This window comes from Cajanus cajan, chromosome 4 (genome assembly GCF_000230855.2).
Source record: "Cajanus cajan strain Asha chromosome 4, NIPB_CcT2T_4, whole genome shotgun sequence".
Lineage (NCBI taxonomy): Eukaryota > Viridiplantae > Streptophyta > Magnoliopsida > Fabales > Fabaceae > Cajanus > Cajanus cajan.
Genome location: NC_138520.1, coordinates 63167559 through 63192138, shown reverse-complemented (window position 1 = coordinate 63192138; position 24580 = coordinate 63167559). Strand labels below are relative to the sequence as shown.

General features: G+C 32.2%; 3 protein-coding genes across 3 annotated transcripts; 1 reads left to right on the top strand and 2 right to left on the bottom strand.

Moving 5' to 3' along the window:
* Positions 1-3516: 3516 nt before the first annotated feature.
* On the bottom strand, positions 3517-5454 carry LOC109793269 (uncharacterized). Its single transcript, XM_020352729.3, has 3 exons — positions 4735-5454; positions 3864-4619; positions 3517-3745 (listed from the first exon to the last, which is right to left on the bottom strand). Exons 1-3 carry the CDS (start codon positions 5377-5379, stop codon positions 3653-3655), a joined length of 1494 nt encoding a protein of 497 aa, XP_020208318.2. The 5' UTR covers positions 5380-5454; the 3' UTR covers positions 3517-3652.
* LOC114915277 (uncharacterized) lies at positions 4260-22516 on the top strand. Its single transcript, XM_083072772.1, has 11 exons — positions 4260-4372; positions 6888-7016; positions 7218-7270; positions 16142-16211; positions 16329-16410; positions 18806-19081; positions 19170-19411; positions 19495-19701; positions 19774-19866; positions 21756-21885; positions 22383-22516. Exons 6-11 carry the CDS (start codon positions 18808-18810, stop codon positions 22514-22516), a joined length of 1080 nt encoding a protein of 359 aa, XP_082928898.1. The 5' UTR covers positions 4260-4372; positions 6888-7016; positions 7218-7270; positions 16142-16211; positions 16329-16410; positions 18806-18807.
* Positions 22517-22827: 311 nt separating this feature from the next.
* On the bottom strand, positions 22828-24497 carry LOC145957442 (uncharacterized). The gene has a single exon (XM_083073699.1). The coding sequence runs from the start codon at positions 24331-24333 to the stop codon at positions 22828-22830; it is 1506 nt and encodes a 501-aa protein (XP_082929825.1). The 5' UTR covers positions 24334-24497.
* Between the last annotated feature and the right edge of the window lie 83 nt (positions 24498-24580).

Sequence of the window (24580 nt, the reverse complement as noted above, 5' to 3'; positions counted from 1 at the left end):
GGTAGAAGAAAGAATAAGAGAACGAAACTCCATACAAGATCAGTGACTTGATTCAAGGTTTTCACCACCTGAATCACAACAACACAACTTAGGAAGGATTAGGAAAGAGAAGAAAATAAGACTGAGAGAAAAAAATGAGTTCATGGACTAGAGACTTTCTCTCTAGAATCCTCTTTCTAAAAAGCCGAGGAAAACAAGTTTATGAGGCTTTATTCAAACAAAAACCTTATATATTCTCCCCTTCGAGGTCAAACTAGGTGTATGTCCAAATAACCCCTTCTCAACACTCTTAAAGCTCAGAAAGGATCGTCAAACCCCAAATCCCTTCAACACAAACAACTCAACTTAACATCATAATACAACTAGGAGTATTATAACACTATTACAACTCATAGTGTAACAAATTGTATTATTTCTAATGAAATTTTGTATCTAACTTAATTTTTAATACAATATATGTTCACATACTAAAATACTCATATATATATATATATATATATATATATATATATATATATATATAAAAGATCTTATTTATTATTTTACTATGAACTCAAAATATTAAATTTGATCTTAACTAAATACACTACTTTACTCTTAGAAAAAATCATTTTGTACTACTAATGCTACACACAACAATTTATCCAATAATATATATTTGCATCACTATTATGGACATAGGTAGCAATTGAATACCATTATTATGAACACTTATAACTACCATTCTTTATAAAGAATAATTTATATCATTTAATAAGTTAAAGAAATTAAAATATAAAAAAAACTAAATAGGAAAAAAACTAAAGTCATAATTTCATCAATAAAAAATTACACCAACAATAATAAAAATCAAATATAAGTCTTTATGATCAACAAATTATTTTTTGTATCCACCGTTTGTTACTTGTGACATGGCTGCAATGAGAATATTTGAAAAGATTTAAAAAAGTTAATAAACATGTCACTTAATGATGTCAAAAATTGCATCTAAAGAATTATTAAAGAGTCATGTGCTTCAAGTTCTTCTGACCAAAATTTGAATTCTACTGCTAGCTACCAATGCTAAACTAAACATGTTTCTGATATGCTAAAGTGAAAGATAAACACCTATATTTTTACGAATTCAAGTATCTATGACATGAGAACTTGTTTTCAAAATGAATAAGGTGAGCAATGAAACAAATCACATGTCTCATCAATGTGTCTCAACCAATTAAAAAATTGACACATCATTTTAAATATTCAGTTGTATTTTTATCGCTTTTTACGTTATTTTATTTGTCTTTATTTTTACTCCAAATCATAAGAAAAAAATGTTAATAATTACATTTAAAATAATTACATTACTATGGCTTGGAATCTCACCGAAATAGATGTCCTCACTTTCTACATACTATTCATGAACATCTTTTCTAGTGAGATTCTAAGCTTCAACTTACTTATTTTTTATTCATTCAAACCATGTTGTGTCCTAGTTATTTTCTATATTTTCATAGCTAATTACAAATATATCAACCACTTATCCACAATTATGATAGATAGCATATGTGTTTATGAACAAAAACTTAGCAACACAAATGAAAAGAGTGACAAACTAAAATTTCATAAGACAGACAAAAAGCATGAAATAATATATTTTATATGTACAATTGATAAGAAAAATATTTTTTTCTTGTTAATTGATTCGATTTACCTAAATCATTCTTGACAAAATTATCAAAAAAGATAAACAACAAACTGAAATCAAGTCAAAGAATCAGGGTAATATAGATCAAAAAGAAAATCCTCTAATATGATATAAGAAATAAGAACGATAGAATAATTAATGTAAAAAAGAGATAAAAATACAAGTAAATATTTTAAATAACGTGTTATTTTTTTATTGGTTGGACATCAATTGAGACACAACACGGTAAGAAATATACATATAGTGACATATAAAAAGTGTTACTATAGATATATAATGTATGTAAGTATGAATCTATTTAACATACACCTGCATACAATTTTATTTTCAATTTTGAATGTAAAATTTTAATAAAAAGTAGAAACTCCCGAGTATTTTTTTGGGTTGGAGATATCCTTAGAAAGCAAGTAAGCTGTGTTGTCGTTATCAACGAAAGTAATTAAATAAAATAGAACAAATTTGGTAACTTCATTATATATATATAAAATTATAGTGACACAAGCTATAGAGACACAATATTTATCACTAAAATATATTTTCATCAACAATTAGATTCTCATAATTTTTTAAAAAGTGTGAGTATATATAATAATGACATATATTATATTTTGTTGAATTTCATTCAAAATTAATACTAAAATTTTGTGTGAATATATGTCTAAAAAACTTATACCTAAATATATCATATTTAATTATAGACACTTTTTAATTTTATTTTATTTTTTGTAGCGCTTAGTCATGGTTGGTGTTATTATTTAATTAGAATTAGATTTTTATTTCAATAATATAAGCAACATGTATATAAATGAAATATATATGCATTAAATATAAATGCATATTATCAACGTAAAATTTCATTTATGATTGGTTAACAATACTAATTATATTCAAGGATTTGTATTTAAGTTTTGTCCAATGAAATATTCCACTATATTTAGTTTAAATATGCAAAACTAATTATCGCAAATGTTTGTGTTTTGCAAAATAATCTCATTATTGTATGCTAATTAGAACTGTCTACATTCCAAAATAAGTGTATGTTAATTTTTTAATATAATATTAATTACTTTTTTTCATTTATACCTTGATAATATTCTTTAAAAAGTGATTATTACATTGCATCATTTTAGTAAAGAAAATTAATCATAAGATTAATTTTGTAAAATCATTATCATCTTTTATTTATTTATTAATATTATTTGTGTAAAATAACTTAAGATACCATTTATTATATAACAAATGAAAAGAAAAAAAAACACAAAGGAGAGAGTATATACCGAAAAATAATTTTGTTTGGTATACATAAAATTTATTTAGTGTTATTAACTTTTTTTTCATTTTTCCTTTTTTTATTGTTCATTACTTATCTTAAAATCCTTTTATACCCTCTTCAATTTAAATATCATTCCGTTTGCCCTATCATTGTCTCTCTCATTATAAAACTCTTTCTTCATTTTATATCGTTTTTATTAGTTAGCTGAAAGAGTTATTCTTGAATATCACTTTCAAGTTAATTAATTAACTTACAAGTTTATAGTTTTTCATAAATTGGTTTTACCAAATACACCATAATTGTGATTTAATGTTTAAATTCAAATATTAAAACTAAAAAATTATTTTAAAAAAGTCTAAACCTTAAGTTATTAGAGGTATCGCAAATAAAATATAACCACTTGAAATCAGTTTGAGCAACAAAAATAATACTGGGGGTAATTGCAATTCATGGCCACCCAGAGAGAATCAGAGAACCACGTACGGTAAATTATAACAAAGGAAACCAAACCAAAGGCGCACAAGCAAGCATCCAAAATATACGTGAAGCTCAAACAAAACAAAATAACTGATGGAAGTGACCATTGACTAATCTCGAGAAGCTACATTAGCAAAGCTAGGTCTTTGGCATATGCAAATATTTAAATTGTAGCACCGACGGACCTATAAACTTAACAAAACGGAAGTAATTGATCAAGTTTCCCTCTTTACGCTTTGAATGAATGGTTTGAGACTGTTTGTCAAAGCCGATGTTGAGGTCAAAGAAGCTTTTAGGATGGTCAGTGCCTGCATCATGATAAAAAAAAAAACAAAAAAAAAAACAATGAAATGTGATAAAACTTAAAGAAAAGTATGCAATATACGACTCGTCAAAAGAAAAAGCGTGTTCTCAGTGCCGTATTACCTCCTTCACACCAATGCTAATGACCATTTCCTCCACGTCAAAGAGTGAGACTTTTGATCTATTTAGATATGAAACACCAGAAACAGATGAGATTGGTGTCACAACCAAGTCATCTGTCACCATGTACATTGATGGCCCTTTGGCAAATCCTCCATTGCCTTTTGAATTACCGACAAAGGACTTTGGATCAACAATGTCCAATCGAAAACTATTATAATAACATTTAACACCAATAGGACTCCTCGGTTTTGTGGCTAGATCAATACGAAACTCATTGGAATGGGAACAGCCAGTATTGCAATAATAAACAGGCGAGCATAACTCGCCAATTGGTAATATCTGGTTACCGAAACTGAATAGAGGGGCACACTTTGGATTAGATAGTTTTTCTTTGAGTGCCTGTGACCTTAAATATCTGTCTGGACTCAATTCACAAATGCTCTTGTATAATTTATCTATGCTGCTCACACAAGAACATCCTTCCAGCACGTGCATCACTCCACCCAAAGGTAAAGTCAGAAAACTTAAAAGTAAGTCTGCAAAATCTTCATCTGCTTCAGCAAATAAAATCTTTGTATCTGATTTTCTTACCAGTACTTTCACAACCATCTTTTTATCGTCATCGGAGGATTGTTCTCCCGTCTCAGGAAGGGGTCGGTTTATTGGGTTAAAATTAACAACACCTGGTTTCTTCCCAAAGATAAAGCTTGTCAAAGGAGTCTTTGATAACAACGAAAACTTAAGAAGATCAATAACCTATACAAATGAAAAATTAAAAAAACTAATTTTAGACGACGAGGACGATAATAATAATAATATCAACAATTCATCATCATCAAGACAAAAATAACATTCCAGCTGAAAAGCTTACCTCACTCTTACTGATGTCTACAGTTCGTTCCATAATAGCATCCATGTATTTGATTCCAAGCTTCCGAAGCAGACCCACACTTGTTATAAGACCATTAGGCAACACAGACATATCATCACAAATTATAAAATCAGCTGTTTCATAAACAAACCCATTTTCAAGAGTCATTTTTACTGGGGACATTTCTTTGTTCATTAGATTTCCACAACTGCATCTTTGATTCTTAAAAGTGCTCAGAAGGCTTCCACTGCTCTTGCTATAACAGTTTGCATTCTCACAAAGGAAATACTTTGTGGGCTCAGTGTCGTCGATGTTCAGTTTCAGCTGCTGGCAATAATCTTCCATAGAGTTCCTTGGCTGTAATAGCATCTCTTTGCACGTGGGTGTCCATAAATACTCTTCTTCAAGATTTGAAACACTTGCATACAATGTGCTCAGGCTGCCAACTTTCACAGCTCCTATATTGGAGTCCTTAGCCACTAGTCTAGCAATAGTCCCTAAAGGCAATGTTAAGAAACTCAATAGAACATCCACAAAATCTTTTTTTGCCTCAGCAAACAAAACTTTGTTGTTCTTTTCGTCCATCATAACTTTGAGGGATACTTTGTGCACCTGCTTGTCTGATGAATTTGATGTTGCAGCCATGGTAGAACCCTCTGAACACCAACTCTCAATAAGCAATAACAAATCACTCAAGTCGAAATCTACTTATAAAGGGTTAACTTCTTGAAATGGATGCCTTCTGTATTTATTTTATTACTTTTCTCAACGCTCCCCGTTTTGTTTGTTTTATTTTTGGAATAAAAATATAATTGATAATGTAAAAATCTCTATATCATAAATTAAATAATTCTTTTGAAAAAATTAAGATACAAAATATTGGCCATAGTATCTTTTGTCAGAAATGGAGAAGAAAAAAAAAACAAAAACAAGTCTAGAAAAATCGTAAAAGAAATCTTTTACAAAATTCATCTCAGTTATATATGAACCATCAGATTAAATCTATGTGATAAAGGGAAAAAGTTTATTTAAGCTGTTATCGATAAATTTGAAAGAAAAATAATATTAGGGTCAATGCTAATCATGAGTAGGCTGAGAAAATAAAAGGTAATTATTTAAAATTTATTTATATATATGTAGAACATATATAAATTATTTATCAAACTTATAACAAAATTATTCACTTTCCTACGTCGATTTATTGAAACCCTTTTCTCTTATTTTTTTTATGTTTGAGTTAGTTTTGGGCATTTGTGGCCTAGCTCTTTGTGAAGTGTTGTTTTTGTGTAAATTCTAGTGACATTTAGTTAAATATTAATGTTACTATAGAGGATAATTTAGTTAAATATTACCATCTCTTGTTATATCGCAGCTATATTTAGTTTCAGTATTTGATATCTACCCAGAGGTTATCACAGGATTAAGATTTTTGGGAAACAGTCTTGTAGCCTGCTGTGAATGTATTGTAAGATGGTAGCTCAGTTACTGACTTGAAATTGAGTTATAATGATAATAAACTAATTACATATGTAAATCTACTAAGGTCGACTTAGTGGTAAGAAGTTTGAATAGTTTGGATCAAGTCTTATGTTCAAAACGTCAAATCCTATTGCTGCCATTGTACAACAAAAAAATTGATAACTTATCTGATCTTATTGGAAGTTTGAACTTGAACTTTTTTTCTTAGACATAAGGTCGTGTATTTTGTATTGATTTTTTAAAAGAGAATTTGTACTGATGATGGAACAAACATCAATTGGGGACATACAGTAAATGGTTCTTTGCTTGATAATCTTTTACTTTGGGTTCAAGATAATATCTATTGCATCTTTTGTTGGGGGATTTATATGTGCAAGATGCTTAATTAGATTGTGTTAATTAAGTCTATGATAGGATATGAAAGCAGCTTGTCACTCTTGTAATCCTGAATTCATTTGCAAACTCCAGTTGGATCTTAAAGTTTTATGGGAATGAGGATAAATATTCTTTATGTTTTTACAAATTCCATATTCCTTGAACCCGTGGAAAGGAAGCTGTTTTTGTTACCTTAATACACTTGTAACCATACTTTTGAGAATCATTTGTTTCCATGGTTGTGTTTGTTAATAGCTGAAAAAACATTTTCTTTTTTTGTTCAACATGGATTGTTGCAGGTAGCTGAAAGGGCCCTTTTCTTATGGAACAATGGCCACATTGTCAACTTGATTGCACATAACCGTCAAGTGATCCTGCCCATCATATTTCCAGCTTTAGATAGGAATGTTCAAAGCCATTGGAACCAGGCAATTATCAACCTAACTCACAATATTAAGCCACTGATTTTAATTTGTTAAAGTTAGAGGAAGTAGGATAATTGATCGATAATTATTATATATAATTCTTATATTTGGTATTTGGCTGTCACTTTTGCTTTTGAATAGGTAATTAACAGTATTTTTTTTTTTAAAAATCATCTATTGAATATAATTATTTTATCTTAATAGGAATGTGCTCACGCCTGCAAATTTCATCTGTGGTGGATACAAAAACTGGAAAGGTACATTGACGGGAATGTGATTATCTTTGTTCCTTTTTTATTTATTTTTTAATTCAAGTGTTTCTCCTTTACGCTTCACTTTTGATATTTACAAATTTATTTATGTTTTTTACTTTTTTCAACTCGTTCAGTCTCTGTTGACGTAACTAATTATTTTATGTCAGGGTCAGGGGTATGTATGAGTATATTCATGTTTGCTAACTTTGTATTTTGATCATGTAATTGACAATTCTTAAAAAAAAATTATTCCAATTGAAAAAAAAAAGAAAACCAGTAAAACCAATTTATATTTAAATTTAGAAATTTCAGAATTAGCAAAATGTTTAATTTCTTCAGCTTAAATTAGATTAGACAATGTCATTGCATTTACAAACAACAATTTCTTCAGCTTAGTATATAAAAAAGCAACCATGTTCATCATAAAATTCTGATCCACACAAAGAAACAGAAATAATTTTTATTCTGATTGGGCTCTCTTGGCTTCAGCAGCCACAACTCCACACAAAGAACCACAAATAATTTTTATTTGTGTTAGAATAGTGGATTAAAGTTTAACTCAATCTTACAAAACTGGCTTGTAAAGTGAGACTTGTTTTCCACTTATATACTATTCAATTGCTTAATCTTTAGTCGATGTGGGACTTGAGTTTTTTCCAATACACCCCCTCACGTCCAGTACTATTGGGCTTGGTACGTAGATAAATGGTGGGTGACCCTTTTTAGTGATCTAGGATTGGCGGGACTTGAATTTTTCCCAATACACCCCCTCACGCCTATAAGGCATGCATCAATGGTGGGTGGTCCATTTTTAAAGTGGATCTAAATGGCTCTGATACCATGTTAAAATAGTGGATTGAAGCTTAACTCAACTTTACAAAATCGGCTTGTAAGATGAGGATTGTTTTTCACTTATATACTATTCAATTGTCTAATTTCTAGTCAACGTGGGACTTAAATTTTTCCCATTATTCTGATCTTTATCTATTTAAATATTTGTCTGGTCAGAAAAGCTGAATGTTAGGACACAAAAGCAAATGGAAAAAAACAAACATATTTAGAAGTTATTGAAAAGTTATGTTTTAATTTTTAACCTTCTCTGGATCATAAAATTCATGAAGTTGAAGCACCATTTAATTTACACAAACTTGTCTCTGATCTGAGACGATTCCTAAACGGGATGTCCTGTGAAATTTGTGATTTTTAACATATTTAATTTAATAACAAAGAAAGCGTGGTTAATTAACACTCCTCTTCATGATTTAGAAAACGAATGTAAATGAAAATATTTTATAATTGAGTTAAAAATCATCTAAACTTTAGTTTAATCAAACTCATTATTTAAAATTTGTACTTGAAAATTAAAAAACAAGCTTGCAAAAAAAAAAAAAGAAGCCTAATTCAATAAAATCTAATAGAATTGAAATTAAATTGATTTGGAAGTACATTTGAAAAGCTGATAACATTAAAGTATGAATTAAATAAGATAATAGATATACATCTCATTTAAAATGATAGTGATATACGTGATGAAAAAAAATAAGAAACACACACGATATCCGTAAACAAACACCTTGGTCTTTGGTCAAGAAGAAATGTAAGTTGGATATATGAAAAGTTATGAGTAAAGAAGAGAATAGATATATAGTTGAGTAACAATTATTTTATAATAAGTTTATTAAAAAATAATAATATTTTAATTGTTCGGACAATTTTTTGGTCAATATTTTTAGAAGAATAGCAATTTTCTATAAGCTTTGCTACAGAGTTCGAAAATGAATGCCGAAAATTCATCCGAACGGTTAAAATATTATTATTTTTTAATAAATTTATTATAAAATCATTATTTTATAATAATTTTATTAAAAAATAATAATTTTTTAATCATTCAGACAAACTTTCGACTTTCATTTTCGGAGAATGAAGCATTTTCCTTTTCCTATATAGTTACGTAGACTAGTCCAATCCTCTGCAATAAAAGATACAGAGACATAGGCACACAAAAAGTAAAAAGTAAAAAGTGATGTAAGAGAGGGTAAGGGGTCCCTGGGTGTGGTAGCCATAAACCTCGTAAGCCTTATCCAGAAGGTGCTTGAAGAGAAGGTGATATAGATACCAAATTAGAATCATAAATCTTTCAGACCCACCACCCTCTTCCACCTCAACTGCTAGCCATACCTTCTTCACCTTCATATTCACTAAGGATTATACACCTTTTGCTCTTTGCTTTCACCCTTTCTTCCTTTTCTTCTTCTACATATATATATATATATATATATATATATATATATATATATATATATATATATATATATATATATATATATATATATATATATATTAATTCCATTTCCATTGCCTTCTCATAATAACAATAATGCTTTTACTTTGGTCTACTTTTCTAAAAATAAAGTATGCATATCAGTGTTATCTTTTCTTTTTAAGTGGGGACTAAAGAAATCTCAATCATAATAAGACGACATAATGAATCGTGACGCAGCACACGATTAATAATAGTAACGCTGTCATGGTATCATTAATTAGCATGCATGGCACTAGCACATCCTACGGATATGCTTTTATTTAATTTTTCTTTATACAAATACTAACCCTGGACTCACTACCTATATAATACTCAAACTAAAATATAAATTAGTCAAAGTTTACACGTACGGATGTCCTGCCATTTCTCTCTCCTTATCTTTAACAATAATATTTTAACTAAATTCATATTTTAGTCATAAAAAAATAAGAAATAGGTCAAGAGCTTACACAGAAAAAAAATATATCATCTTTAAATAAATACTAACCGATCCAAACATTTCTTAATTCATCTACGTTAATCTTAAATTGAGAGAAACTGATACTCTTCTAATGTACCGTATTCTCCTTCATCTACGTGTATAAATTTATAGGATACTTCCTTATGTTACCGCTTACCAACTGTTACTTTTCTATCATTTTTTGAGTGGCCATATTTGGTGATCAGTTCTATCATTCTATGATTTCACCATAGTTAATGGACAACATAAATCCATGTTTATTATTATTTCATCAATACCAACAAAAAAGAGATAGGAGTAAGGATTTTGTTCGTTATACACTAGTGCAAAGATGGGCTACTACGTCACCTAATTTACGTCAGAAACAGGAAAACTTGACATTATAAAAATGCAGTGGCAATTTCGTAAATATAGAGAGACTAATTTACGTCAGACCCCGCTTGTCCGACGTAAATTTCTCACTAAAATGCCCAACGTTTCATTTCTCATTCCCGCGCGTCCCATTGTTTACGAAAACTATTACTTCTTCTCTTATTCTCTAAGTCTCTAAGTTCCTTTGTTTCCACATTGCATGTTTCTAAGTCTCTAAGATCATGCACATTACACGTTTGAGGTTAGTTTCTTCTCTATGCAATTTTTTTGTTTATTTTTTGTTATATGTTCATTTGGAACGGGCCGTTCTGCTTGAATTTTTTTGTTTGTTAATTGTTGATCTAGAACGGCCTGTTTTGGTTTCAGTACGGTTGTTCCAGATGCATTAAAGACGGATTTTTTTAGGCATTGATATTTAGTTTACCATCGTATTAATAGAAATATTTATGGATTTTATCCGAAATTACTATCAATTTTTTAGGGTTGTAGTTTAGGTTAGAAAAATTATGAATAACTGAGTCAATAGTTAATTTGTGTTAATATATAGATAATGAATCGAAGTTGGATGAATGCAAGTCGCATTAATCTAGAGTACAAAAATGGAGTTGAAGAGTTCTTGGAATTTGCAAGAGAAACTGGGAAACCCATTAAAGGGGGCATATTATTGTCCATGTGTTCGTTGTTTCAATCAGATACGTCAAGAAGTTGGGGAAATACGTTATCACCTGTTTATATATGGTATTGTGAAGAGTTATACAATATGGACATGGCACGGAGAAATATTAGACATTCCAATAGTGTCAACAACTGAAAATTTTGAAGGGATGGACGATAACTTAGAAGAGATGATACGTGATATTGGTGAAGAAAATTTTGAAAGAGCACATGTGTATGATACCTTAAAGTCTGATTTTGAGCAACCATTGTACCCAGGATGCAGTATGTTTACAAGATTATCAGCAACTTTAAGATTGTTTAGTTTAAAAGCAAGAAATGGTTGGGCTGATAAAAGTTTCACAGAATTGTTGGAGTTGTTCAAGGAGATGCTTCCAGAAGATAACACGTTACCTAATCGCAACTATGAGGCAAAAAAGATACTATGTCCAATGGGTTTGGAGTATAAGAAGATACACGTGTGCCCTAATGATTACGTATTGTATACAAATGATTTTGCTACACTAAAAGTGTGTCTGATATGTGGAATGTCGCGGTTCAAAAAGAAAACTGATGGAAGTAGTGGTGAAGAAGAAATAGAGGGTCCCCCTGCTAAGGTCTTATGGTATTTTCCAATAATACCTAGGTTTAAAAGATCATTTGCCATTAAAGAGGATGCAAAAAACCTCACATGGCATGAAAATGGTAGAAAATGTGACAATTTTCTTTGACATCCAGCTGATTCTCCACAATGGAAGAGGATTGATGAAACATTTCTAGAATTTGGTGTAGAGTCAAGTAACTTGAGAATTGGTCTAGCTACAGATGGCATGAATCCTTATGGGAACTTAAGTAGTAAACACATTTCATGGCCAGTTTTGTTGGTCATTTACAATTTGCCTCCTTCGCTATACATGAAGAGAAAATATATTATGTTGTCTATGATGATATCAGGACCCCGACAACCAGGAAATGACATAGATGTGTATCTTAGTCCATTGATTGATGACTTGAAAATGTTGTGGGAGACAGGAGTGGAGGTTTTTGATGTATATCGTGAAGAAAAATTTATCATGCGTGCAATGTTATTTTGCACAATAAATGATTTTCCAGCATATGGTAACTTGAGTGGGTATAGTGTGAAGGGTCATTATGCATGTCCTATATGTGAAGAAAACACAAGTTATACCCAATTGAAACATGGGCAAAAGACTGTGTACACTAGACATCGTAGGTTTCTTGTTCGTAGTCATCCATACCGTAGATTGAAGAAAGCATTCAATGGATGTCAGGAGGATGAAATTGCCTCGACATCGCGCAATGGTGAAGAAGTATATCAGCAGGTGAAGAACATTAACATTGTGTTCGGAAAGACACAAAAGAAGTCAACTGAGAGAAATATCTAGAAGAAACGATCAATATTCTTCAATCTTCCTTATTGGTGCAAGCTAGATGTTAGACACTGCATAGATATGATGCATGTGGAGAAAAATGTTTGTGATAGTGTAATTGGGACATTGCTAAACATCAAAGGAAAGACTAAAGATGGAGAGAAAGCACGACAAGATTTGGTGGACATGGGTATACGTTATGAGTTACATCCTCAGTCTATTGGAAGACGCACTTACTTACCTCCAACTTGTCATACTCTATCAAAAAAAGAAAAAAAAAAGCTTTTGTGAGTGCTTACGTAGTGTGAAAGTTTCACAAGGGTACTCCTCAAATGTTAAGAGTTTGGTGTCTATGCAAGATTTGAAGATAATTGGTTTAAAGTCTCACGATTGTCATGTCTTAATGTAACAACTTTTGCGTGTGGCTATTCGTAACATTTTACCATCTTCTGTTAGAGTTGCTATTACTCGATTGTATTTATTCTTCAATGCCATTTGCAACAAAGTAATTGACCCTATATAGTTAGATGAGTTAGAAAATGAAGCAATCACAATCTTGTGTCAATTGGAAATGTATTTTCCACCTTCATTTTTTGATATCATGGTGCATTTGATAGTTCATTTGGTTAGGGAGATTTGATTGTGTGGCCCAGTTTATCTTAGATGGATGTACCCTGTTGAGAGATATATGAAGATCTTAAAAGGATATGTCAATAATCAATACTGCCCAGAAGCCTCTATTGTGGAGAGGTACATTGCAGAAGAAGCCATTGAGTTTTGTTTAGGGTACATGTCGAAATTAGAACCAATAGAAATTCCCAAGACTCGACATGATGGAAAACAATTTGGTAAGGGTACTCGAAGTTTAAAGATTAGAATTGTGAGTCGAACAGAAGTTGACCAAGCACATTTGTACATATTGAACAAAACTGATGAAGTAATTCCTTACATATCTGAACACATAGATGAAATCAAGATAGCACACCCTCGAATGAATGAGAAATGGGTATTGAATGAACATAACAAGAGTTTCTTAGCTTGGTTTAAGAAAAAGGTTTACGGTGAGGTTAATGCTTCTGATATACTTTTGAGACTCGCTTGTGGGCCTAACAACGATGTCATTACATTTGGTGGGTATGACATTAACAAATATTGTTTCTATACAAAGATAGAAGATGACAAAAGTCACTACACCAAAAAAATGAAATTACGTCACAAAGTTTGCGGCGGTTTTAAAGAACCGTCTGCGGTTTTTTAATTTTGACTAAAACACATTAAAATTACGGCGGTTTGACCCAACGGACGCAATTTTTAATTTTTTTTCGACGGTTAATATAGAACCGCCGCATGTAGGTTAAAAATTTCAGCTTACTCAAGTGTTCCCTCCCCTCTCGTCCAGAAACCTAACCCTTAACAACATAATCCCCGTTTTTGTCACTCCATTCTTCTTCTTCTCTATCAGTCCATTCTTCTTCTTCTCTCTCGCTCACGGTCACGCCTCTGCTGCTCAAGAGTGACGCCTCTAGCCTGCTGCATTGAACGTTGCTCACAACCACTGGTTTACGAGGTCACGGTCACGCCTCTGCTTTCCTCTGCCTCGTCCGGTGAGTTAGAAACTTGCTCACAGAGCAACAAAGATATTGGGTTTTATGTTAATAGCTTTTTACATATGGTCATGACTGGTCGTAATGCCTTGCTATCTAATTTATTGAGATCAGGTGGAACTGGCATTGACAACATCTTAGAGGGTAACAAAGATGCACAAATAGTCAACTGATTGTGTTGCAACCAAAGAACTCTGGTACATACCGATGAATCTAGGTATTGGGTTTTATGTTTTATGGTTGATGGTTTTCAATCATGTTTGGTTTATTATTTTTAAAATTGACTGAGTACTATGCAGTTCCTCTTTGTATGTCTGTCATTTGAAGGAATTAAAAAATAGCTTGTGTGGTAGTTCGCAAAACTTGAATTAGAAAACATTCTAACTTGAAGAATGTGCTGAATTGTTTAATTGCCTGATTATTGTGTTTCCTTAAGTCGAAGCCCACCATGATCTCATCAATCTTCATATGTTATATAATTGAGTGTTATTAATATTAACTTCTAAGTTGAAAATTAAGGTTGTCGACTGCATGACGACTAGTAGGGACAATGGACATGTAGTGGTCCAAGACTATGTAATAATTCCTCTTTCCTTTCAGCATGTTTGCCATTTCAAGAAATTAAACAATCTGTTTGTAAATAGCAGTAATTGGTTGAGTAATTAATTAATTTGTAATTTTCTTGGTGCCTCGTGTACTGAGTTTGTCAGAATTGGGATCCCACTATATATAATGATTATTGCCATATCGGGTTACATAGAACATGCCTTCATCTGGTGTGAACCTTACTCTGAGCTTACCAAGAGAATTTTTTTTTCTAGCAAGTTTTGATGATTAAATTGAAGTCTACATTGTTTGCAGATCACTGGGTACCATTAGAATGTCAAATTCTTTTGAAGTTAGAACCTCACGTAAAGGAGCTGCAAACTAAATATTGTAACCATAAAGCCAATTAACGAACTAGGCTTTTGTATGATATCCAAGTTTAAAACATTTATTTTGCTATGATATTATGATCATGCCTGAAAAGAAGTTAAAAGCGTTTTTATAGTTTCTCTAGTGAAAATAAAAAGTATTTTTCAGTAAAGAAAATTCTCAAAACACTTCTAAACTTATCCCCAACAGGCTTAATATTTTGTTTGAAAACCATACCTTTCTTTTCCTCTTCCACATAATTTAGCTAGTATTTATGAAAATTATGATAATCAACCGTATTTATGAAAATTATGATAATCAACCACTGATTGAAATGAACTACATATCTGCAGCTCACACAGGATCTTGGGCATTAGCCTACCCTGACATTGTAACTTGTGCGAACATCCATTTTGGTTCATCAAGATTCAAAAGACTGTTTCTATATTTTTATCTTTTGTATAGTTTTATGTTTCATATTTTGTTGTATCAAAGTTTCATAACCTCTTTTAAAGACTTGGATGCTTCATAGATATTTATTGGTGAAGTGTCTTGAAGTACAATTGTACAAGTGCTTCATAGTGTATGGCCTGACATGGCCACTACCAGAAACAAATTGATCTGGTGGCAGAAGAACAAATCTATTGGGGCTATCACAGTTTGATCCATAAATAAATCCTTATTTAATGATCTCTAGTTCCACTTATTTCGTTGTTTCTTTTGTATTAAACGATGGGATCATGTCTAATGAAAATGCGCAGTCTTTCATAAAGCTTGTAATAATATAAGACTTATTTTGTTTGTTGAATAAAAATATTCCAGAGTTTTGATTCGTCTTTTGATTTTACAAATGGAATGTTAAGACAATTGAGGCTTTGACGCTGTGTTCTTGAAAATGGAATTACAAGTGGGTGAGCTATATGTACATTGGGCATGGAACTTACTGTTTACAGGCTTTGTTCAACCACTTTCTTTTAACTTTCTTTAAAATGTATAGAATATAGCAGCACTAGCATGTACAGGATAAATTTAAAATTTGATAAGGCATTATAAGGTTTAATTAATCATTTGGTTGCTAAACTTGTCCACTTTAAATATTTGGTTTCTCTGCCTGTTGATCTCATTTGATTTTCATCTAACTTTCTCTGATTACAGGTTCTTAAATCCCACACCAACTCGGTTGCCTCTGGACAACTTTCTCAGCCGTTGGAGAGGCTGCATATATGTATTGAAGATTACTCTCTGGTTTTTACTCTTCAATTTCTCAGTTTCGTATGTTTATTCTATCGCTCGTGCTCATATCATTTTATATTTGCACTTAATTTTGTTGCTACAATTGCAGTTACATAGTACAGACAGAACCTCGTCAAGGCTTTCTTCTAATTCTGGTTTTGTTGGTCCTTCCCGTGGATCTATTTCTACTGGTATATTTCTATCACTTGTGTTTCTACAGTTACATAGCCTGTTGCTTTGCATAAAGACATAAATTTATGCTTTCTATTTCTGAAAAATGTTGTGCTCCTTTGATATGTGCATCTGGTGTAGGGTTTGGATCATTTTGTTTTAGTTGTTATACCTCAATTTTGTGATAATTTTACACTGCCAGGCTTGATAAGTTAAAATGAAACAGATTCCTTCATAAGTTAAAATTAGCTTGTGTGTGTTCATATAGCAATTTACAAACTTTTGGTCCATCACGTGATGGCACGCAACATTGCATTGCATGCTATTATTAACATGTGGCTAAGAGAGAATTAATTAATATGATTCAAGCTTTGGTTTGGATCGGATTTAATTTGTTTATGGTGAATGAGACTAATAGCTTTAACTTATCTTTGCGTAGTTGGACAAAAAAATTAAAAAAATATATCATTCAATTAGTTGTTATACGCTTACTAACAGAACTGCGTAGAAAAGCTGATATAATAAATATGTGGGAGGCTATTAAGAACCTTGTTTTATATGGGGTCTTGGTGTGGGTTGATATTGGAACAGAACTTTGTACTAGCTACACTCTAGTACATCTTGTGAAGGGGTTTGGCTTTAATTATTCAATGATATAATGTTCTTTTTCGTATAAAAAGAATATGGAGAGAGGAAAAGGTTCAAATAGTTTGAGGTTTGGAATTTGTTAATTGTTATTGACACCGAATCTTATCCCTTGATATTATTTCCAATCCAAAGATTAAGAATTTAAGATTGATTGATTTAGTCAATCATATTAATAATTTTTCCCCCAACTTCTGCGTGCAACCACACCCTCCAGAATGTCACTTTGCTGCATATTGTTGAGAAATTAATTTCTGCTATCATGTGAATATATAGAACATGGGGAAAATGTATTATGGACAATTGCCTAAGATTGCATTTCTTGATAGTGCAACATGGGGACTTCGTAGATGGTAAGCGAGTGTTGGATTAATGAAGAAAATATCTGACAGGTCAGTCACGTGATCGTCTTCATAAATTAATCTCAACTTGAGTTAAAATAATAAAAATAATAGGATTTTGATGAGACAATTAATGGGAGAGTTTTGGATAAGATAAGATAAAATTGGATAAAAGAGTTACATAAGTGGTTACTGTACTGTACACGAGTAGGGGTGTTCACAAAACTATTTAAAACTAAACTTTTTAAATAACTAAACTAAACTAAAATAAACTAAATTATTTTTTAATAGTTTAAACCAAACTATTAATTTTAGTATAGTTTATAAAACTAAACTATTAAAATTAATAGTTCAGTTCACTACAGTACCACTACCAGTTCAGACCCGCGGAGACCTGAAGCAGCAGAGACTAAGTAGGCAATTTAGAAATATTGTACGAAGGCAGCTAAGAGGTGGTGCAAGGAATGCTGCTGAGGTAGACAAGAGGGTTCATAGAGATTTTGTTCGTTGGTTTTCTAATCGCATAAGTGCTTATGCATTCCAAGTTCAATATGTTTATTTTTAATAAGAATTTGACTAACAATATGTATTATGCCATTAGATTGGAAATAATCTTGACAGTTTTAGTGAACCAGATAAAGATGTTCTTATTAGTCTTGCACAAGGTCCTTTTGATCGAGCTAAAAGGTTCACAGCATTCAATGTTAATGGATACAAATTTCGAACCTTAACAAGAGACAAATTTTTAAAAACTCAGAATAGTGGAGTTTTTGGCACATTTGGAACAAGAAGCTACTCAAGCAATAATGATGCCCAAATGCGATTTGGAGGGGTGCCATACTATGGAAGATTGATAGATATCATTGAGATTTTCTATAATGGGTTCACAGTACCCATGTTTAAATGTGAATGGGCTGACACCACTACTTCAAGAGGCATGAAGGAAGATAAGTTGGGTTTTATCTCTATTAACTTTGCAAGACTAATACATACTGGTGAAAAAGAAGATGATGAACCATACATTAAAGCTTCTGAAGCTCAAATGGTTTTTTATGTAGAGGATGAGAAGGAACAAGGTTGGAGCATACCAGTTCATTTGAAACCTAGAGACTTTTATGATATGGGTGAACATGATGAAGAAATTATGGGATCTATTGAGGCATACCCATCACACAACTTGGAACAAATATTTCCTGATGATGCCACACATATACAATTGGCAAGAATGACTACAGATGATGATCTTGAAAATTCAACCATCAATGAAAATTTTGATGAAGATAATCAAGATATGGTTTAATAAGAGTCAAGAGTAAGAAACCTCTTTATTTGTTTTGCACAAGATATTTTTGTTTGGTTTAAACTTTGTAGTAGCTATATGTTTATCTTCTACTTTTAGTTATTAAAGTTAACATTATGGTTTATGCAGGTATGCCTCGTACAAGAAGACATGTTGTGGCTAGGTGTCAATCCACACCAAATGAAGAAAATAGTTATTCCATGGGCACTCATCAAAGTGTAGAGGTTCAACTACCTCAAAGTGAGCCCATGCCAAATATTGAATCATCTTCTCGTGATGACATACATGCTACTTCACCCATTCGCTCCGGTCTAGGAGGTCGACACACCATGAATCTGATGTGGTTGAAGATTCATCTGTGGCTCAGAAAAAAATCCCCTACCTATTGGAATGTTGATGTTATTAGTATGTATAATCTAATTTTCTTATCTCCTTATTATTATTTATTGCAAAACTTGTTGGGTTGTTAATGTTTGGTTTATTTACATGTTAGATGAAGAGGGTGTTGTTACGCAAACACGTTTAAGGGTGCAAGATGTGTTTGCATCACGTGATGCCACTAAGGTGTGTACCAAGTGGAATTCTGAAGGTCAACCAATAGGAGAGTCTGCACGTTTATTAGCAGGATTTTTGGGTGAAATTGTATGCAACTTCAGTAATTTCCCCATAATGTACCAGACTTGGAAAAAGGTTCCAAAAGATTACAAAAACAATGTTTATAAAGAAACTATACAGGTATCAATTATAATTAACTGCACACATGTGATTTCTTGTGTAATTTGTGTACTAATGATAACTTTCATTATATTGTGGTAAAGGCAAAATTTGATGTTAATGATCAAGAGCATAAAAAATATATCTTAGCTAGCTTGGGAAAGAAATGGAGGGACACGCGATGTAGGTTGTTTCACAAAAATTATAATTGGGAGATTTCTGTGGAGGAAAACTGTCAGATGCACCCACCAGATATTGACCCAGACCATTGGAGGCTTTTTGTACAATTTCGGACGAGTTCTAAACAAATGGTAATATGTTTTCATCTTCTATTGGTTATAAGTTTGGTTACATATATTGACTTTTAATTTTGTTAAATGTAGGACATATCTGATAAAAATGCAACAAACCGTGAAAAGTTATTGATCCCACACACTCTAGGATCAAAGACATTAGCAAGAAAAAGGGATGAGTTGGTATGTAAAGTTCATTTAGTCTATTTTGTTTGAAAAAATTGAAAAAAAAATTGTTTGTATAATTATTTTTGGTATGGTGAAAAATGTTAGGAAGTGCAATATGGACGACGTTATAGTAGAGGAGATATGTATCCTATTGCTCATAAAAAGAAGGATCACTACAAAAAAATCAAGTTTTAGCTACCACCAAAATCGGTCGCTATTTAGGTAAATTCAGTCGCTATTTCATTCAGCGACCGAAATAGCGACCGAAAAATTCCGTCGCTAAAACCCTGGTCGCTATTTCAGATAGCGACCGAAATTTTTTCCGTCGCAATTTAGCGACCGAAAAATCAGTCGCTAGACAATACAAATCCGTCGCTAAAATTTTGGTCTCCTAACTTCTGGAGACCAATTTTGCGACCGAATTTTTTGGTAGCAATTTCCGTCGCTATTTTTTGTATTTATTTAATATAAACATTTTATGAATCAGTCGCTAATTCGGTCGCTAAATAATTGATGTAGCTACGGATAAAATCAGTCGTTATTTCGGTCGCTAAAAACTGATGTAGCTAAGGATAAAATCGGTCACTATTTCGGTCGCTAAAAAACTGATATAGCTACGGATAAAATCGGTCGCTATTTCGGTCGCTAAAAAACTGATGTAGCTACGGATAGAATTAATCGCTATTTCGGTCGCTAAAACACTGATATAGCTACAAATAGAATCAGTCGCTATTTCGGTCGCTAATAGCTGCTTGAATTAGCTACGAATTATTTTAGTCGCTATTTCGGTCGCTAAAATATATCAGTATTTTTAAATTCTTTTTTAATTATTAATTTATAACTGTTAACGAATATGAAATTAACAATATATTTATTACACAATTTATAATAATAAACTAGAACATACTAAAAGACATAATCTTATCGATGAAAATTTATATTATAGTGAAAACTAAATAAAATATAAGTATGTCAATATAGTATGCTAAAAACACAATAATAACATAAAACGTTTAAACTTCAACAAAGTAATAGTGAAATACAATAAAATATCCTGAAACAAGTAAAATAAAGAAGCTTAATTAAGGATCTTCTGCTATGTCATCAGGAGCATCATCAACAGCATGGTCAGGATCATCTGGGGTAGTACTCAGTGCAGGAGGGGTTGGCCTTAAAGGGTCAATGTTGAGATGACGTAGTATATACTGCATCTGCTCATCATGCTGTCGTATATGCTCTTCCAATGCTTTTTCCTTTGCTTCCTTTGCAGCAAGCTCAGCATTTAATTTAGTTATCCTATTTTGCATTTCTTCAATCACCCCTGCAGTGACTGGTGATGGCTGTGACCTAGAAGATTGTGGAAGTGTTGAGCGAATGAAATCATCGGTCAATCCAGCAAGCCCATACAAGTTCCCCTTCGGATTCTTTTTAACCACCTGCAAATAAACTTCATTATCACTAATACAAGTAGAAGCAGAGCCCTCTGTGTCATCCTGTGTAGCTTGTTGCTTGACTTCAATTAGACGCTCGTTATATTTCTCCTAAAAAAAATAAAAAATATTATTTCAACAAAAATTTTAAGACAATATATTCTTTGATTTTAATTCAGCAAATAATTGTTATTTTACAGCAAATAATTCAGCAAATAATTCATCCTAGTCAACGTCATGATATTTTCTACAGAATTAACCAATCACACAATATATATCCTTAAAGCAAATAATGGTCTTTAAAGGAATCTGACAAAATACATATTTGCTATGTGTTTCTTTTGCTGTTTGCTTCCAACTGCAGATATTATCACTGTCACTGCTACCAATTGTGTGGTCAATGGCAAATTTCAATTCATATTAATCACCATTGTAGATTTGTTTTTCTAAAGTAATTTCTTATATGTGGCCCAGATTTGGATGTTAGTAATACTATGGAGGAAGCAAAAAGCAGATGGCTTCGTCCCAATGAGATTCATGCCATACTCTGTAATCACAAATATTTCAAGATCCATGCCAAGCCGGTGCATTTGCCGGCCCGAAAGTAATCATATGCAGCTAATAACAGCAAATTTACATTTTTAATTAGATATGCATTATCGTATAGATTGTTTCTCATATTTGTTCTTGTCTTTTTCAACTTATATTTCTTAATTTCCATGAAACATTTTGGTTTTCTTGCTCCTGAGCATTTCATGTTTTGTAGACTGTTATAAATATTGTAAACATGTAGATCCTTCAGTTCTTGTTGAAGCATGTCTTAACTAAAATTAAAATATGTAAAAGAAGAAAAGTTTATATGCAAATATATGCATTTTTCAAGTGTATATGTTGTGAATATTATGACTATAAAGCAATATAAAACCTCTATAATTGATTCCTGGCATTCTTCCTTCGCAGATCTATTAAATGGGATTTTAATTTAAGTAGTATTTTTGCATCTAACTGACAAAGTGTTTGCAGTATTGAGAATTATATGATGTCCAACAGGATTCCAATCATCAGTGCTAATGTTATATTATAATTTTGTTTGTAAAACAGGTGGTACTATTGTACTATTTGACCGCAAGATGCTTAGGAATTTTAGAAAAGATGGGCACAATTGGAAAAAGAAAAGTGATGGGAAAACTGTTAAAGAAGCCCATGAACACTTAAAAGTGAGGGTTTTCATTTAATTGGTGTTTATTTGAAGTTTTGTGTTAGCAAGTACCCCATTGAATATTCTTGAACATGTATCCAGAGGGGGTTTTTAATGGTTTCTCCTATATTGAATTTGATCTTTTTAATGGTTTTGCACTTTTGCCTACTTTAGTAAAATTGGTCTTTTTTAATAGTCTGCAATGATTTGTTATGCCTTTCCTTGATCCCAATTGATTGGACTGTCTAAATAGTTTCACAAAATCTTTGGTTTAGAGTGGCCAATGGCACCAGTTGATCAAATGTAGTGTTTAGTTTAGCAAGATAAGCTAGCTTTTAGCTTATTTGACTAGCTTAAAAGCTTGTTTGGCCAAAGTAGAATTGTTTGGTAAATGAGTTTATATGGATGATTATGTGGAAGAAATTGACGATGGCAATCAAAATAAGAAACCTTGCGACTATTCTTAAGGGAGAATGCCTTTGATTTATCCATGCAAATAGGACAACCAAGTCTCCCAGCAGTCGACCAACCAGACAACATTCCATAAGCTGGAAAGTCATTAATTGTCCACATCAAAGCAGCCTTCATCATGAAATTCTGCCTCAATGACACATCATAAGTTAGTGTGCCATCATTCCATAAGGTGCACAACTCATCTATAAGTGGCTGCAAGTACACATCAATCTTGTATTTTGGATTTGATGGACCTGGAATTAATATGGTCAAGAACATAAATTCTCTCTTCATGCACATCCCAGGTGGAAGATTGTATGGAGTTAAGATAACTGGCCAACAAGAGTAAGTTTTTCCATATTGACCAAAAGGATTAAACCCATCTGCACATAAGCCTAATCTGACATTCCTAGGCTCTTGACTAAACTCCGAATGCACCCTATCAAAATGTTTCCATGCTTCTCCATCAGATGGATGACACATGATAGTTGAGTCCCTTTCATTCTCACTATGCCATCTCATATGAGATGCAGTGGCCATTGAGGAATATAATCTTTTTAGTCTTGGAATGAGTGGAAAGTACCACATTTTTTTAGAAGGGATCTTCTTTTCAACACCCCTCTTATTGGTTGTCTTGTATCGATCTTCCCCACAAATCTTGCAATTTGTTATATTTGAATTTTCTTTGTAATACAACATACAACCTTTGGGGCAACAATCAATTTTCAAACAACCCAAACCTAATTTTCGCACCGATTTTTTAGCTTGATAAAAATTATTGACCATTTCATTGTCTTTTGGCATCGTCTGACCCATAAGTTCGACCATTCGATTAAAACACCCTTCTGACATATTATAATCAGATTTTAAGCTTAAAACTGCCAAAGAAGCTGATAATTTTGAATGATTCTCACATCCATCCCATAATGGTGCTTGTGCAGCTGCAAGCATATCAAAGAATTCTTGAGCTTCAGGATTTGGATTCTCCTCCATGTAGTCTAGCCCATGTTCTATGCGTTGGCCGATTGAAGGTCCAGCATGATCCATGACCAGTTGCTCATAAGGATTCAACTCTTCCCTTTGCTCACCACTCCCATAGTATGAACCTTCAACCACCACTTGAGGAATTTCTGGTTCCAACTCACCGTGATTTGTCCACCAATAATAATTAGGCATGAATCCTTTGTCATTAACATGCCACAAAACTTCTTTCACAGTCCTGAAAGTCTTACATTTGCATTTGACACAAGGACATCTCGTGACATTGCCTTGGTTATGAAATTTGTCCTGACTAGTAACAAACTCTAGGAACTCAGCTACTCCGTTTACAAACTCAACCTTCAAACGTTTAGTAGCATCCAATCTATTATACATCCACCTTCGATTCTCGGGAATTTCCATTGATGCAAACTACCTACAACTTATCATAAGTTGAAACTTAATAATAGAGTCAAAATAATGAGTTTAGACCCTATGTACTTGAAATTCAAGTATGAAAAGTGAATACAATCTCCACTGACTACTAAAATTGGCTAAACTAATATATATACAAAAAAAAAACTATACACACGAGCACGGTTGTACGAGCCAAAACGACAATATAGCCCCCAAAAAGTTAATAAGGCATTTCAATAACGATAAAATTTAG